General features: G+C 33.3%; 3 protein-coding genes across 4 annotated transcripts; 1 reads left to right on the forward strand and 2 right to left on the reverse strand.

Moving 5' to 3' along the window:
* Positions 1 to 862: 862 nt before the first annotated feature.
* Positions 863 to 4,664, reverse strand: LOC146146412 (small ribosomal subunit protein uS8). Its single transcript, XM_083389565.1, has 4 exons — positions 4,612 to 4,664; positions 3,749 to 3,892; positions 2,296 to 2,461; positions 863 to 990 (listed from the first exon to the last, which is right to left on the reverse strand). Exons 2-4 carry the CDS (start codon positions 3,879 to 3,881, stop codon positions 897 to 899), a joined length of 393 nt encoding a protein of 130 aa, XP_083245691.1. The 5' UTR covers positions 3,882 to 3,892; positions 4,612 to 4,664; the 3' UTR covers positions 863 to 896.
* Positions 4,665 to 6,492: 1,828 nt separating this feature from the next.
* LOC146146413 (nucleoside diphosphate kinase 5-like) lies at positions 6,493 to 11,758 on the forward strand. The gene is made up of 6 exons (XM_083389966.1): positions 6,493 to 6,604; positions 7,116 to 7,293; positions 7,653 to 7,835; positions 9,714 to 9,837; positions 10,598 to 10,716; positions 11,616 to 11,758. Exons 1-6 carry the CDS (start codon positions 6,516 to 6,518, stop codon positions 11,691 to 11,693), a joined length of 771 nt encoding a protein of 256 aa, XP_083246092.1. The 5' UTR covers positions 6,493 to 6,515; the 3' UTR covers positions 11,694 to 11,758.
* Positions 11,759 to 12,664: 906 nt separating this feature from the next.
* Positions 12,665 to 16,739, reverse strand: LOC146146414 (peripheral myelin protein 22-like). Of its 2 annotated transcripts, none has more exons than XM_083389934.1 (4): positions 16,530 to 16,739; positions 15,979 to 16,128; positions 14,976 to 15,158; positions 12,665 to 13,921 (listed from the first exon to the last, which is right to left on the reverse strand). In XM_083389934.1, the coding sequence occupies exons 1-4, from the start codon at positions 16,696 to 16,698 to the stop codon at positions 13,812 to 13,814; spliced, it is 612 nt and encodes a 203-aa protein (XP_083246060.1). In that variant the 5' UTR covers positions 16,699 to 16,739; the 3' UTR covers positions 12,665 to 13,811. The 2 variants fall into 2 exon arrangements, with proteins under 2 accessions (XP_083246060.1, XP_083246061.1); XM_083389935.1 differs by having other exon boundaries at positions 12,665 to 14,900; positions 16,530 to 16,738.
* Positions 16,740 to 17,810: the final 1,071 nt, after the last annotated feature.

The raw sequence follows: 17,810 nt of genomic DNA on the forward strand, positions 1-17,810 counted from the left end.
TATAGCTGTGGCTATAGATTGGGCATCCAATACTATGCGTTACTGCCATCTGGGCTTTTTCTAACGAGGTTTATTCAACTAATGTGGCATTTTTGACAAATCATTCTTGTTGCTAATATGCAAAACGCCACAACTTACTATAACAAGCGGTCAACAAGATATCAACACAAAGAGTTCACTGTTGTTAACGAAGTCTTGACTCCCGGAAAAAAATATGTTAACCAAGCCCTATGTTAAAATCCCAAAAATATGCCACATTGCCACATGCTGTCCCGACATTGCCTTTATTACGACTAGTATTTTTGTCTATTGTCGTCTTTCAGCAATTTCGCGATTTGGCGACTAGTTTAGAAAACCACCGACTCATTGTAGATTTTCAGTGACTCACTTTTTGGTATTTTAAAAATAACGAAATATAACCAAATATTTTAGAAAACAATGAAACTTGCCTTTTCCTGTAGCTTTATTGATTCTTAGTATACCTGCCAATCCAATTTTTAGTTATTTAAATTGAACCGACATTCGAATTAACATTAACAGGTAATTTAAAGTTTTGCTGCCCTAACATTTAGTGAAAAAACGAATTACTGACAGGGGCGTTAGATATAACAGAATTTTCGTGCAAACTGTTCTACAAAATCCGTAGTATTAAGCTAAATGTCTAAACATCTTTGCGTGTTTGACCTTAATTGCTCAGTATTCTGCTATTACCGATCAGAAATCGCGGTTGACAATTATCTCGCAAGGGTCAAAATCATTATCATATATTCGGTGCTATTGTCCAATACCAAGCTGATATTTTTTTCTATTATTTCTGGGTTGAAATTTTCCCTTAATCTGCCACAACTTCACAAAGCAACGATGGATTTTAGTTTTATTTTATTTTCTCCTCATCGTCAAAAGAAGAAGCCAAGTATTTTCCCTCCGGTGTGTTTCCTCCTCGCTTCCTCGTGGTCCATGATGCCACTGCTCGTCGTAAGCACGATGTAACTGAAGTGAACAAAAAAAATAGTAAAACATATCGCCTTTTAATCCTAATTATAAATTTAATAATGGCTCCTGGAGTATAAACAATTATTAAACATCATAGTTCAAAGGATTTTATTATGTTAGCATGATAAAACTGAGAACATAAAAAATAGTGAAATAAATCGCCGGTAGCCCTCCTAATGAATTAAAAAATTTAAAGGGATTTTATTAAGTAAAATATTTTACTATGTTAGCACGTTGAAACTGAGATAAACAAAAAAAGAAAATATTTATGGCAGGCATTCAGCCTGGTAAACCCTTCTTATGAATTAAATGATATCACTGGGGGCAATCTTTAAACATAAAGTCAGAAAAAAAAGATTTTAATATGTTGTTACAGAATACTAAAAACATTGGTGAAAAGGATTACTGTCTTTATGACAGGTGAAATATAATTTAATAAAAAAAAATTGCTGATAACCACATTTGTAGAATTCTATGTTCAAATCAGATAACACTGTTAAACATCAAATTGAATTAAAAACAAGATCCAACTTTGACCAGGTAAAACATGGTTTTGCTCCAACAACATTTTACATACAATTTGTTAATATACAGTGCCAACACATTTTCTTTTTACAAACTATAAAATAACACAAAAATGATAAGTTGGGTTTATAAATGTTTGTAATGTACATTATAAATCATAATTTAAAACTTCACGGACATTTTGGAAAAAGCAGCACTAAATCAGGTCGAAGGTATAAGGTCAACTCCATTAGGCACACTCTTGGATCTTTTAAAAAGTTTTTTTTTAATTTATGTGCTTGATCAGTCAAGGCATTTCTCTTTCAAGTTAAATTCAGAGAGATTCCACGCTTTTAACATCATTTCCAAGCACATCGCTTCCACAAGTTAAGTTTTAATTACATTATTATTGAACCAAGATTTGCAGTTGGGGCCAGATGTTAACACACTTTTTAAACATGGATCTCCCTTAATTTTATCTGGAATGAGTTTAATGAGTAATTTGGTGCTCAAAACGTTATCAGTAAAAACAGTGACTATTATGAATTTTTATTAAACACCAATCTACCAACAATCTGTTGAACCTATTCGGCATAAAGTAAGCACACCAACTTTAAAAACCAGCAGTTTTGAGTTTATCTGTTTGGGTTCGTTTTTTACACACATAAGTTTGACATAAAGGTTCTTGTATGTAGCTGTAGCATTATAGAACTAAAAGTTGAATAACTATTGCTATATGCTGGGTAATTTTAAACTAAATATGCTAGCTTCACCACAAAAAATTGTGGATAAACATACCCAAACTGTCTCGACGGCAACAGGTTATTTGTCCATCTTTCCATGTCGCGAATGCTGACGTCAAATCGAGGAGAGATTACTCCGCATTTGTTCAAGCGTCCGTTAAGATCAACAACAATCTTGCCGGCTCGGTGATCGTCAACGATTTCAAACTCGTTGATGTAACCTGGAAACAATATCAGGTTCAAGTGTAAATAACCTGGGCGATTGTGAAGCACTAGTGTAGCTTTATATTCCACAAATTAATAATAACTGCAGAAAATCTGTATTATTGAAACGGTAAAATCTTGTAAGGGGTGCCGCAATCAATTTATTATTCCTGAGGGGTGCCGCTAGCCATAAAAGGCTGAGAAACACTGCACTAAGGAATCGAGTTGTCAAAAGTTAAATTGTTACGAAGATATAAAGGGGCTATTTTGTTTTGATACAGAAAAAAGTAACGCAAAAAACAAAAAAAATACTACATACTGCAACGCACAATATTTGAGTTAGGGTACAGGTTTGCGTATGTCCAGTTGTCCTATGCGAGATACTTGTTTGAATAATCTCTGACAACCAAGCATTAAATTTCAATGGCATCATACAATTTAAGTTTTGTGCTTGATCAGTTTATGCAATTGTCTCATCAGAGTAATTCAGAGAGATTCCACGCTTTTAACATCATTTCCAAGCACACAACCAAAAACAGGGAAAAGGCCAAAAATTGGACAAGGCTAAAGGTTTTAATAATTATGGCAAATTTGGTTCATTGCATAAATAAAATGACTGCATCTACAAACTAACAACAATATTTTAAACTTTACACACATTTTTATTAAGATTGTTTTTAAAGTGAAAGATAAATTTAATCAACAACAATTCTGCAAAAAATATATAGTTTTCAAGGAGATTACAAAAGCAATAATGAGGAGTGTATTACTTTTATTAGAAACAACCTCAATCTAAGGAATAAATCACAAAATAGTACAATACATTTTTTAAGTAAATTAAAAGCATCTAAATACCGACGTTACATTCATAATTATTTAACTTATTTAAAACCTACACTTTTAAAGGGCTCCTTTTTTTTAATCTTTCACACAATGGTACCCTACCCGGCTTTGAAATATGAGTAATTCTGACAGTTAAAAACTTTATACAAAAGTACATTATACAAAAATACATTATTAAAGTAAGGTTTGTAGTTGTTTTTATACTTGAAATTTCGGCGCTGGTCTGGAATCCTACCAATTTTTTTTACAGTAAAGAAACAAGTTTTTAAAAATGAAATTGCAAGAAAGAAATTATTACAGGAAAATAAATATAATAATATAACTTGGAGCATCCGAACTCACATCCTAACCCAAATAATGTTAGCAATATAAACGCCGAGACAAAAACATGGTAGGATTCTAGACCAGGCCGAAATTTTTACTGTACAAACACTTTTGAATTTGAGGAATTTGTCACATACCGTGTTTCATCATGACCGACAGAAATTTGACAATTACTTTTGAGCAAGGTCTGATGAGGACCTGTCGCTTTCCACGCTTCTCTGCATTGCACAAGCTCTTCAAAGCATCGGCTAGCACGTTCATCCGAACCATGATGACGGATACTGCAATAAAAAATAAAACGCTATTTAGCTTATTTAAGGAATAAATATAATAATTATATTACTTGACCAATCCAAAAGCTAACCAGCACCCTAACCCAAGTAATGTTAGCAATATAAAGGCCCTGACAAATATGTAGGATACTAAGATTCTAGAGCAGTGTATTTTATACTATTAATGTATCGCATTGTAATTTGCCTATTTGTGACTAGTGGCCGAGGTGCACTGTTTTTATATAATGTCTTGGCTGATTTTAGAATTTAACAAAGTTAAGATATTTAGTAATTATTAAACCTCGAGCAATTTTATTCCTTATTAAGCTAACATTAAAAACCCATGCAACAGCTCACGGTTAAGTAATATAAATACAAAATGAAATCAAAAAGTTAACTAAATATTTATTTGAATGACTTGACATTACAAACTTGCATATTTTTCTTAGGAGCTGTATATATTTTTTAAACTTGAAACGACCGTTATTAATCATGTTTATTAAATCAATCTGTCGGTTTATTTCAAGTAAGGCGACCAAACCTGGTCAAAATTTCAACCCAAGTTACCGACATCTTACCGTTCCATTTCTCAACCTAGCTTTATGTTTCTGGTTATTTCTGACAAGAATTTGTTGGCCAAATACCTAACTTCGTTAAATTTTCTCGCAATATCGCCTCAGTATCTTAAACAAAGCTGATTAAAAGCGATAAATGATGGAAGCACGTACCAACTCAACTCTGCATCCAAAAAAGAGAGAAATAAAATTTTCACATCTTCATGTTGACAACACTGCCTCCAGCGGCACAACTTTTGACACATGGGGACCACAAAAATTTAGGTCTATTTCCTCAACAGAGGTTACAATAAACAAAAAAATATGTTTTAAAAAAATCTAGGAAACAATTATATTTGTTGCACATGTTATTGATTAATAAATTGAAGAATAATGAACATTGGGCAACTATGGTAAAAAATAAAACTTTATTATTTACCCAATGAATATAGTTAGTTTTGCAAAATCTGTCAATTACCAACAGCGAGTCCATTAACGAGCAAGAATGACATCAAATGGGAAGAAAAATACTAACAGGTAATTATAGGTTGAAACATTAAATGATAGACAGACTATACATTTAAAATGTTACCACCAATTCACACAAAATGCGTTTTTTTATAGTTAGTAGGCAATCTGACAAATGTTGTCAAGTTTATAAAGGTCGTAATCTAGTTAACGATTTGGCAAAATATGATGATATATGTTGTACCAGATAGTTTTTCAGTTTAGTACAAGGAAAAACAAACTTAAAGTTTTGTCGGGTAATATCACAAAACCCCGTTTTTATCACAATGTGTAGTTTGAAAAATTCTAATGCATGCCATACATCCTTTCGCCTCATTATAATTATTTCATTGAATGTTCAAGTTATCTTTAACCGATTAAGTCTTTAGCGACATCAAAGCCCAAGACACAATAAATGAAATTAGGGAAAGTGGATCTCTATTGTGAGAGAGCCTCTTCTCTTTGAAGCTTGGCCCGTTGGAAACTTAATATGGGGTCGGGTTACTGGTCTCTTGACAACCAGTTGATACAATCACATTTCAAGAACCGCTTCGCTACTGTCGCAATATAATTTTCGCAGCTTATCGTAAGTTAGATGATTTATCGTAAGTTAGACAGTTTCAATGTCGGTTTAGTTAATAGTAGAAGATTGTCGTAAAATTTATTTTTTACAGTGCCATTTCATTCGCCTTTCAAATAAGAAAGGTTTGTCAGTCTTTAGCCTAAAATAAAAGGAAATGATGTTTCAGATTGATCATTCTTGTTAGTAAGAGGGGCTTTGTTGGGCCTACATCAAACATTTTTTATGTCATTTATTTTTGGCCTTTTTAACAAATGTACAACATTGGGTGGTTGATAGGATGATTAAATAAATAAAGAAATTCGATCGCTCATCGTAATATATTAATTAAATTTAATATAACTCAAACTCAATTTATTGTGAGAGGAACCTTTACTGCATCACAAGTTTTAGAGATTACATCACAAAGTCACGCTATACGGTAACGTACAAACGTAATGGCGTAAAGCTACATCTAAACGTGACGTAATAATAAAGTATTCTTAAGATTACTTCACAGTTGGTTTATTTTGTTGAAGATTTTATTTGAAAAGGTGTCACTTTTAATATAAAAGCTACACAAAGAGGTTAATGGTCCGCACAAAGCGAACAAACGCCATAAAATTACTAAAGTTTTAAAGTTTATTTTCGAGAGTGCAATGAGATGCTTTAGCATAAAACAAATTTATTGAGACAAACTAAAAAAGGAAAACACGCTCGCGCGGGCGAGAAAAAAAGGCTTTTACTTATATGAAATAGGCAGAAAATACAGTTTGGGGGCCATTTTCACATGAGATAAGCTTCGTAACGATATAGCAAGTTCATAAGCTCTGTCATAAACGACGTCACAAAGTTACCGTACGTCATAATATGTCATCAGAAAGTTATATAAAAACAAATCGTCATTACGTCATGTTCCTCTACCGTGACGTCATGTCCCTTCAACCCGGCCTAGCCATTTACATTTTTTATTCCATTGCTTTATATTCAGAAGTGATAGGAACTTTAGAACATGACGACTGACACAACAGACGACGATGATTTAACAATGTTCCAGCAAGATGTGCAGGAATATAATCGACCAGCGAGTGGATTAAGCAGGTTGGAAAATAGTTTTGTAACGGAAACTTTCTGAACCACTGCCTTTAAGTAAATGAATTAATGTTAATCGACGTAATGATTTAATTGAATAAGGGGTGAAATCAAATACGTTCTAAAACAATAAAATTCAAGGCCTTTTAGAAGTTACCATAATTTGAGAACGCGATAAACAAACAAATTTTTTTTACATGTAAAATAAAATTAGTCCAAAGTATATTTGTGGCTTGTAATAAATTTAAATTTTAAAATAAATTTCCTTAAAGAAAAAGTTGAATTGTAAATAAACGAAACTCTTTTTATCGCTAATGTAAAATATATTTCTGGAAAGTTAAAAACCTAGGTAATTTTTATCGCCATAGAAATACAGAAATACTTTAGTTTCACTCTTCAACATTCATGAGAAAAATACGCTGTGCGGTCCCGGATATTTTGAACCATAGCAACCGAGCACAAACTAGAAAGAATTCTTGTTTTGTGAAAATTTTGTCGAAAAACTTTCCTTGTTTTAAAGCATTAGCGGTGGTAGCACTTTTGCAAGCGATCCAGAAGCAAAAGACAGCATGGAACAACAAATGCCCCCGCCCCAGGTTTATCTGGAAAGGACACTGGCCATCGTGAAACCAGACGCCATTACTAAAGCCGCCGAAATCGAGGAAATCATCCTAAGAAACGGTTTTACAATCTTACAGGTTCGGCATATTTATGTGGAAACGACGCATTAGTTTTATGTTAAACTTATTTATGGGCGCTGGTGCCAAGACCACGACGAACATTGTTTGGGTTAGGGTGCGGATTTGGGTTTGGGTCAATAATTGTTTCAACGCTGTGCTAGAATTCTAGACCTGCGCCCTTTATGTCCTTTATATCAGAAAGGAGCCAACTTGTGCTTTACTGCAAATACATTTTTTTAGGCTTGAAATACTAATGTTATTTGGTTAATATTTATCTTTTTAAATGTGAATTGTGCAACTCTGGATTCAACTGTTTAAATATAAATTTAATCTTTCAACAAACAAATCAATAATTTTACCAATATTGTTGCTTTCAGAAAAGAAAAGTTCACCTATCGCCAGAACAAGCGAGCGATTTCTATGTCGAACATTACGGCAAGATGTTTTTCCCCAGCCTGGTCGCTTACATGAGCGGCGCACCAATCACTGTGTTTTCCATCGCAAAAGACAAAGCTATCAGTTCATGGAGAGAACTGATTGGGCCTACAAACCCATTCAAGGTTTGTAGTTGTGCATTATTATGTTACTATCATATCTAGCGCGAAAGCATTTGGCAAATCGTTTCGATCGCAAGGTGCGGATTTGCGGTATAACCTAGATCCACTTCAAGGTTAAAAAAACATATGCTATCCGCAACACGATCCATAAACACCGTTTAATCTACTATTACTTTACTAAACCACCCTCTAAAACGCTTGTAAATGCTGCAGCGTTCAACAAAATAGGCTAAACCAGGACAAATTAAAAGCAATTTCATCATTTAAATTTGTTGTTTTTAGTTTAGATTCTGTGGCAGGTGCACACCTAAAACTTTTTTTAATTAATTTTTGTGCACACCTGGATAGTAAATTGCAGACCTAATTTTGATAGAAGATTGAGTTGTGGTAGGATTCCTAACCTCAGGTGTCCCTAAAAACAACGAAAGGTATACTGAGCTTGCTTAGTATTGATAGACGAAAATAATACCATGTCAAGTTTATGTTACCCATTTTACCTTTATCACCCTTAAAGAATTTCTATCAACAAGACATATTCACACAAATTACATTAATGACTGAGCTTCATATTCCAGGCATATCCTAGGGGTGGTTTCATTGTGAATTGAAAAAAACAAGTCATTAGTGCTCAGCTATTTATTAGCGACTCGAGTAGCCGCAATCTAAAAACATCTGAAGCCCATCCGAGAACTTTGGGTTTGTCAAAATCAACCTTATGCTCGGAATGTTGCAGCAGATGCCTGCAAACCTCGGATTTCTCATCGACCCTATGTTCTTTGACCCTCATTAACAGGTTCCGTCGGGTTTGGCCAATGTAAGAAGCACCACACAAACAACTTAATACACAAACCCAAATCGCTGTAAATGTTCTTGGCGATCCTTGATTGCAAAGCATTTTGCCATCTTAGTTGTGTCATGAATTAACCGAAACCCAACTTTGCCACCAGTAGAGCAGAGTACAAACCTGTGTATTTCACGACGTATATGATGAGAGGCTGGGCCTAAGTATGGTAACCGCATCAATATATAACGTAATGGGGTTTCCTTGTACTGTGCTGAAGGTGCTTTTTCGAGTTTATTATTAAAGAACTGCTCGATGCATCTGTCGAAGAAATTCCAACGGATATCCGTTGCGTAGTAACATTCGCTTGATCTTGTTGATGTCCATATGGATAACCTTGTAGGAGTTAGCGATCTTGTAAGCCCTCTGCAACAGAGAAAAAAACAAATTGCGTTTATGTAAAGCTACACCATTTAGTGTAGAGACCTGTGTGCGTTGGTTTTCTAAATGTCGATGTTCGGGCTACTCCGGTGGTATTTTTCACTAAAACGTCTAGGAAACTGATCGTATTGTTGTGTTCTAGCTCCCTAGTGAAGAATAGACTGGGGTGAATTGAGGTAATACAGTCAAGACACACATCCAGAGATTTAGCATTAGAAAACACCAAGAACATGTCGTCAACATAATGACACAGTAGCTCAGGCCTGTGATCCGCTTGGTCTTGTCGATTGCCTTTTGTATCACGTGGTTCATCATAACGTCTGCCATCATGGGTGCTATTGGAGAACCCATTGCTATACCATCTATTTGTTTATAAAACTCACCATTGAACTGGAATGTAGTGTTTAACATAAAAGCTGCTTGAGGCGACTCTTGTTGAGACCTTTAAATGTTGTAACTCCGTTGCTAAAACAGAATCAAGGATATGTTTGATGGTTTTGCTGTTTATAATATTCATTGTAGCAAAAACTTTATCAAAAAACATTAGATCCAAACAAATAAAATTCTCAAAATAATCAATTCATAATAGTCGTAAATCATTAGGTGTACTTGCTCTTAACATTGATCAAATAAAAAAGTTTTTTTTTTTCTTGTTAAAGGCTCGTGAAACCCACCCTGGTTGTCTGAGGGACACGTACGGAAAAGATCAAACGCGCAACGCAGTTCATGGAAGTGACAGCTTCTACTCCGCAGAGAGGGAAATAAGATTCATGTTTCATGACAGTAAGTTTTGCTTAACTACATTTTGACGCCAAAAAACGTATTATTTCCTAAAAAAATTACCGATTTACTAAAAAGCAAATAATTTTTTTGTAAAACAAACCTTTATATTTGCCTTTTGTTTAGCGTATCTGCTTACTCTATAGAATGTAGTTGATTTAAATTGATTATTTAAAATAAATGAACCCCCATATAAATGTGTATGGAAAAGTTCAAAATAGGGGATGTAAATTGTAGCATTGTTTTATTATATCACTAATACCATTTAAAATAATAAAAAAATTCAATAAAAAATAGCATCATCTGGGAAAAAATAAGCCATGATTTAAAAGTGTGCTACTAAATCTATAATGGTTTTGTTTTACTTATGCAGCTTGCCTTCTTCTCTTAATATTATGTTAATGGTAATAAAATTGCCAGTTTTAACATCATAGTAGACTTTAGTAAATATAGTTTATTGTGAATAAGATCAGGCACTGATGGTGAATTTTACTCAAATGTTCAATACACATGAGCTTAAATGTGGTTGTTTACATCTAACATTAAACATACAGAATCATAACCTACATAACATTAGTGAAGTTAAAAAAAAATAATTAAAGAGAAAGGGTATCATTTTTAAACAAAGATTTTTAAAAGGGTAGTAGTTAACTTAAGCAACTTTTTTGTTGCGCTTTTAGAGATATTGAAATTTGCTTCACTGTGGTATTTTATTAGTAAACAAGATCCACTCTTGATTAAAAGTGGGTTACTTTTTATCCAGATGTTATCGAGCCAATTGCTGCTGGTGAGGCAGGAAAGGATTACTTGAGCCACCAAGTGAATGCAACTTTGCTGAAAGGTCTCACAGAATTGTGCAAAAAGAAACCAGGAGACCCTGTGGTAAGATTATTCTCTATTCACTTTCATTTCAGTATTTCTAACTCATCTACTTTTTGTAGTAATTTTTATGAGTTTGTTTTTTAAAGTTTTGTGTCATGTTCAAGGTCCCATAGACATGATTTTCCACTGGCACAATACTGTTATCCTTGTTAGTCATTTTTGGCTTGCTTCTGGGGGTGGGGGGGGCTGTGTGGCGACTCAATGCACGCAGTCTCCTTCCAGCATAATTGCTGGCAGCTAGAGGGTGACCTAATCACTGTCACACTCTCGTTACCACACTGCAGATATGGAATCGCACAATTTCCTTTTGATTTCATGTATTTTCAAGCTTGTTGCTAGACTAAATATTTCACTCTTGTAAGTGCTTTAAGCAAGGATCATCACAACAATGTAGTTTTTCTATTTGGCAAACTTGTGTATTAGCTAGCCTCACACTATGGAAAAGCAACAAGAAATGTTTGCTGTTAAAAACACTTAATATTTTAATATTGATAACCATATTAAAACATTAACACACATGTGTATGACTGTAACTAGCCTTATTGAAGTATCAACAATGGTAATGGCAATGCATGTCCACCTAGCGTTTAACGCAGTTTTTTATAGGTATTTACAAAATATTTTTGTTTTAGTAAAAACCAAAATCTGTCTTTTTTAACTGGCACTGGTCTGGAATCCTACCACATTTGCGTTTGGGGTTTTATATTGCTAACATTATTTGGTTTAGGTGCGAGTTATCATTTGGGTTCATGTAGGTCGAATATTATTTTTATATTTATTCTCCTGTATTTATCTATTACTTGCAATTTCGTTTTTGACAACTTGTTTCGTTACTGTAAAAAAGTGGTTGGATTCAGGTTTCCTGCAAAGTGTTTCAAACCAACGTTTATTTATTGCAGACGTGGCTTGCAGATTGGCTGATCGACAACAACCCGAATAAACCCAACATAAAGGGGCCAGTTATATCGGAGGCCTGAATGTAAACTGTTCAACTTTGTTTTTTTAAGCGCATATGTTTTGTAAAAAATACAGTATATATATTATATAATTTGTTTGCAGAAAAAAATGTTTTTTATCTTTTTTTACCCCAAGATTAAAGTGCCGGTGCAGGTTAATGTCAGTTGACAAATTGGTAGAACAAAGTCGATGTTATACTTTTTAAACAGAAAGATACTTTATTTGAAGAGCACTAAAAAAAATTATTTGGCAAAATAATGTTTTTGGTTAAAAGCACCCGATCTGTTATAAATTAGCGCATTTAAGCAAAAAGGTCTACGACAATTAGTGCATCCAAAGGACCAAAAAGTCTGACTTTTAGACTGAGGTCTCGGACAATGCACTAATTTGACTTAACAATGTGCTTCAAAAGATTAAGTTTAATAATACTTGACCTACCTAAACCCAAACGCTAACCAGCACCCTAACCCAAATAATGTAAATTAAATTAATAATTACATAAAACGCTTTAGACTCCAATACCTCAATTTGTGACGTAACAATCCTATGGTACCATAGACAAGAAACTATCTTATGCCCACCCGAGTGTGGGCTTTTTCACCAGCATTCAAATAATTATTACATTAACGCACATTATTTGGGTTAGGGTGGGTCAAGTGTTATTAATGCTATCTCTCACTTTTTGTAATCTTTTGTGAATGTTCAACGAATATTTTCAATTTATCTACGCCGGGAGTTTACCTAAAGGTCCAAATTAGTGCATTGCCAGGACCTCAAGGTCTAAAAGTCTAGACTTTTCTGCCATTGGATGCCCTGATTGTCGTAGACCTTTTTGCTTAGAAATGCCCTTATTTCTAACGGATCGAGTGTTAAAAGGAACGTTAGTTCAAAACTTTAACTAGTAATTGGTATCAGAAATGGAATTTTCATTTTAATTTGATAAAGAAAATAATTCAGCTTGTAAGTACATCAAACAAAATATTATGAACTTTACTTTTATTTAAGCCACTCTGGCAGAGTAAAAATAAACTTTTTTACATGCAGTTTTAACAACAGAAATAGAAGCGTTTGTAAAAAATATATAAACTCAAAACAGAAGAAGAACAATAAAAGTTACAAACAAATTGCTTCACAAAGATATGACCATCAATATAAAACAGTTGCTTCAAAAAAACTATAAGGGCCATGCTTTTTTCAATAAATTGAAGAAATAATTTCACAATTATACTTACAAATAAAAATCTAGGTTGTTAGAAAACTGGACACAAAACATTTCCTATCTGGTCTTAACGGCCTCTGCTGAGATCACTACAAATATTAAATTTCAAAGGTATGACCAAAAGTTTAGTATTGTTAAAACATAAGTTTTACTGTTGATGCTTTACTCTTTTTACTGATTTAATCGTGGAGAACGGGACTGTAGCACCAACAAAATTGAGTAAAGTTGAAACAACAATAAAGTTTAAAAATCCAAGATACTACATCAGGGGAGTGCATAGGGGAATATATTTGTTAAATAAATGCAATTGTTCTTAAAGCATATGTACGCACAATAAAATCACTTAGAAATGTATCTCTAGTATTTTATGATTAGTCCATATATAAAAATGCTAGACTGCAATATCTAAATGTTGTCTATAAAAAGTTCAATAACATATTTCATGCCACCAACTGTTGATAATAAAATAACTTTTTTAATTGATAATGTGGTAAAAAATACAAATTTTGTTATGTTGTCTGTTAAAAATGTGACAAGGCAAGAACGGCTAATTCCAATCAAATATAACAAAAGTGGCAGCAAGTGTATGCTGAAGGCGAATAATGTTTTAAACTGTGATAAATTAATAATTTTAAATAATTATCGAATTTGAAAAAAGGTATAAAAATCGAAAAAATGCAATCACAAAAATCCATATAATTTATAGCAGTTTAGGAGGGCTGGCTAGAAAGAATAGACATTTTTAAAAAAGATTACAAATGGCAAGTCAAATCTACACAACAGAAAAACATTAGTAATTGAGAAGGCTTACTTCTAGATCTATTTTTTCATTTTTACATCATGACATGTAAGCCTTTAGTGCTTTCAATCTAACATGTGACCCACTTTGAGGTCATGAACCCAGGACTTGAACCTTAATCTAGTAAACAGGTTCTTGAAGGTTGTTCTCATTGTTACTTTCTAACATTGGTTCCTCCAACTCTTCCATAGGAACACAATCAACTTTAGTGGCTTTGGTGCTCTGGCAGCCTGCATGCAGAAAATACATTCAAAGCAAGGAGACAAGGCATGCATAGTAGATAGCAACTGTTGACGTAGCAAGAGGTTTAATGTACAGACAGCAGCAATCATTGCAGACAAAAGTTGTCCAACATGCATACATGGATGGCAGTTTTACGAAATGGATTGAACAATCACACACAACAAACTAAGGATGTATTATACTTTTTTATATATATTTCCATACAGTATACAGATTCTTACTATTAAAAAAATTGATCTAATATAAACATTTCATTATAAAATATACAATAGGCCAATTATTCTATATTATGTCATTAATGTGGTTATATTAATGACATAATATAGAATAATTGGCTTATTTAGTATCAGCTTATTTGAACTGGAAAATCAGACATTATAACTAAAATCATTTAATCAGTGGGAAAGTAAGAGAAACGTTGTAGGGATGTGAATTTTCTTATCAAACAAGAGTTGTACTAAGTTAGCCAAATAATTTGATTTCAATAAAATCCACATTCTACAGTTGAAAGTCGGTAGAATATGTTTAACTTCAAATTACACTTTGTATGACTAGGAAAAACTACATTGATATAACATTTTTTTAGTGCATTATCCCTAGACAGTAGACATGCATCTCATGCTAGGTAGCCCCATGTAGTTTTAGTAGAAAATTCTATTAACATAAGAACGCCACTAAAAATGAACAGATTTCATATTTGATTTCTGTGGCCAGTTAAAAATTAAAGCTCCTTAACCGAAGTAATTTAACCTAGCAAAAAATAAAAAAAGCAAACAAATTGTACTCGCATTGTACTTTTTCAAAAGCATTATTCTTATTTTTTTAAGACATTTGTCTTATAACCAGGTAGCCCCATGCAGTTTTAGTGGGAAAAAATGTAACAAAACAATGCTACTAAAAATAAAGGGATAATATTTGATTATGGTCAGTTGAAAAATTAAAGCTCCTCAACAGAAGTAATTGAACCTAGCAAAAAATAAAAAACACACAAATTATAATCGCACAGAATTTTTGTTTAAATCAAATAACGAAGCAACTTACTTTGATAAAGTGCTCTGATAGCTTTAACTGTCATTATAGTGGAGCTGATGATAGCCAGGACAAAAGCAGTCCATGCAAGCCAGTAGCCATAGTTGTACGAAGGGATTCCTATCAAGTTTCCACGACTCAGTTCTTGTTTAACTCTGATCGTGTAAAGTGTTGTTGCGGCACAAATCATACCACCTGAAAAACACACGGTGTTGTTGGTCGTATGTTGTTTTGGTGGGCTCAAAGGAATAAATTTACAAACAAAACACTTCACGTTAAGTAGTTAAATTTTTCAGATATAAGACATAATATTGTCTTTTAAAAACTTTTTTTAGACATAAATAAACATTTCTAATAAACTTTTAGGAGTAGAGATAGACCGATATATCGTTATACCGGTAATATCGACCGATATTTGGCCTCTACCGATATGTCGGTAAATGTAGGCCGATACTTCGGGCGATATTTTAGTACAAAACAAAAATATAATTTTTCCTGTACAACAAACAACGTACACATTTTTTGATCGAAAAAACAAATTGGGTTTTAGCATCAGGTCAAGTTAATATGCAAAATAATAGTTTAATAATTAATAAAGGTATGTGAACTAAACATTATTGGGATTTTATTTTCAATTAATTCAAGTTTTGAACATTTCCTAGGTATATAAAAAAATCGGTATCGGTATTGGTCCAAAAAAGTGATATCGGTCGATCTCTATTTAGGAGCACTTTAGCTAAGTAGAGGAAGAAACTTGTACTAAGAACAAAAATATATAAAACACCAATTCGTATTTAAATAAAAAAACTTAATAATTTTTTTATAACTTGGTTTGTGGAGATTTAGGCTCAAGTTAACTTTATACGTCTTTGGGAGAAAAAATCTATTAGTGTTTACAAAAATCTAATAATTAAAACCCAAACAAAACAGAACCTTCAAAAACATTTGGATCGCACAGTCTAAATCTAGGACTTTTAGTTTTTTTAAAGATTTAGTTTGAAATAAAAATCCGCACCTCCAAGAAATCCAAAAGCAGCGGCAAGAAATAGAAATACTTTCCACGATTTCAATTCTGCCGCAGCGGTGGAACAACCACTGAGAAGAATTGGTAGAAGTGAGCCGGCGAACACAAAAAGTATAATCTGTGACACTAGCGGGCGCTCTTCTACATAAAAATAACAAAATATTACTGCAAACTGAAACACAAAAATTAAAGCTGGTAAACTCAAATCGACAATTTAAGGGAGATTTAAGGGAGTAAATAATCATATTAAAAGTACGTTTTTCAATCAACAAAATTTTCGAAAAAATACATCGTTTTCAATTACACCAAATGTATCTGAGTGGAATCCTCTGATGAAATGTGAAATGGTTCAGGAAAATTACATATATGTTCTATACAGGTCCAACACTGACATGCTGTAATCTATATTTTAATTGCATTTACTGTAAATAAAGAGGGTTTGAATGTTTTCTAGTTAAAGAAACTAAAAACAAAGTTGACTTTATAAACGATTTTGATGCCTGTAACCAACTCTCTTGATTTAAAGAAGTAAAAACACTAACCCCAGTCGATGTTGCATCCATAGATTGTGCAGGACTGATAGAGCCCACTAATGTGAATAGAACCTTGTCCAATTGAAAACATGAACCAGCTTGTTGTAAGCAAGGACACAAAATCAAGTAATAATGCTAAGGCGATGCACACTATCGCAACACCAAGTGTAAAATCCATCTCTTACGATCATCTAAATGTCCATAAAAGCACAGTGTATGCATAAGTTGATTGTATTCCTAAATAAGCAAGAGTCCTAAATCAATTCCTGGTTAACAATAAATTCAGGTTGGAAAGCCTGCCCGGGGAATTAATCTTTCGTTGTTACAAGCCGTTGCACACTCGGCAGCTGCAGACCGCATTTTGTGTAAAATTGCTGTGAAATTTGTGCGGTTGCATAAACGCAAGTCAGTAAGCACAAGATAATTAATATGGTTTTTTGAAGTAGTAATTTTCATTGACAGGCACGCAAAATCATAGGTTTCGACTCTGTCACCTAACCAACCAAAAAAGGCCTAAATTTGCAAACGATTAAGCCTGAAAAAGAGCGAGCATTTTCTATTGCAATATTGTGTGTAAAGCGTAACTGAAATTTTGCAAATATAAGTCTTATACTAAACATCAAAAAATAAATAATTTGTTTGTTAAAAAAACACATATTAAGTACACCCTGATGGAATTTTAGTTATTTTCCTTTTGTTGCAACACCAAAGCAGACAATAATAATCAAAAACAGCAAAGGGTATTTTTATATGCTTGTTGTATAATCAACATAGTAGCTTGACATACGGCTGTGTACAGTATCACTATCACTGATTAGAAGCAAAAACTTATTTGACGGCCAAACCTTAAAAAATTAAGTGGAAGGTCAACCGTCTGATGATATTTACTGTAAAACAGTTAATATTCACAACTAAAGTATAAATGCAGATGCAGAATTAATTCAGTGGCTTTTATACTTACACACAAAATAAAATTTATCTATAATGAAGCCCCGTTCAGACGTATAATGAAAGGGTTAAGTGGTATGCCTACTGTTTGCTTTAACAAGCTTTTCTATTCTGGTTAATATTTTCGACGTTTGTGTTAAGCAAACACACATTTCTTTCACTAATTGTTCAATATCGTAAACAATAGTCAGTTTAGTCATGCTGGTCTAGAATCCTACCACAACGAACATTATTTGGGTTAGCGTTTGTGTTTGGGTAGGTTAAGTAATATTATTAAATAATAATACTTGACTCACCCACAGTCCCACACCTCACCCAAACCGACACCCTAACCCAAATATT

This window comes from Ascidiella aspersa, chromosome 5, assembly GCF_963924565.1.
Source record: "Ascidiella aspersa chromosome 5, kaAscAspe10.2, whole genome shotgun sequence".
Classification (NCBI taxonomy): domain Eukaryota; kingdom Metazoa; phylum Chordata; class Ascidiacea; order Phlebobranchia; family Ascidiidae; genus Ascidiella; species Ascidiella aspersa.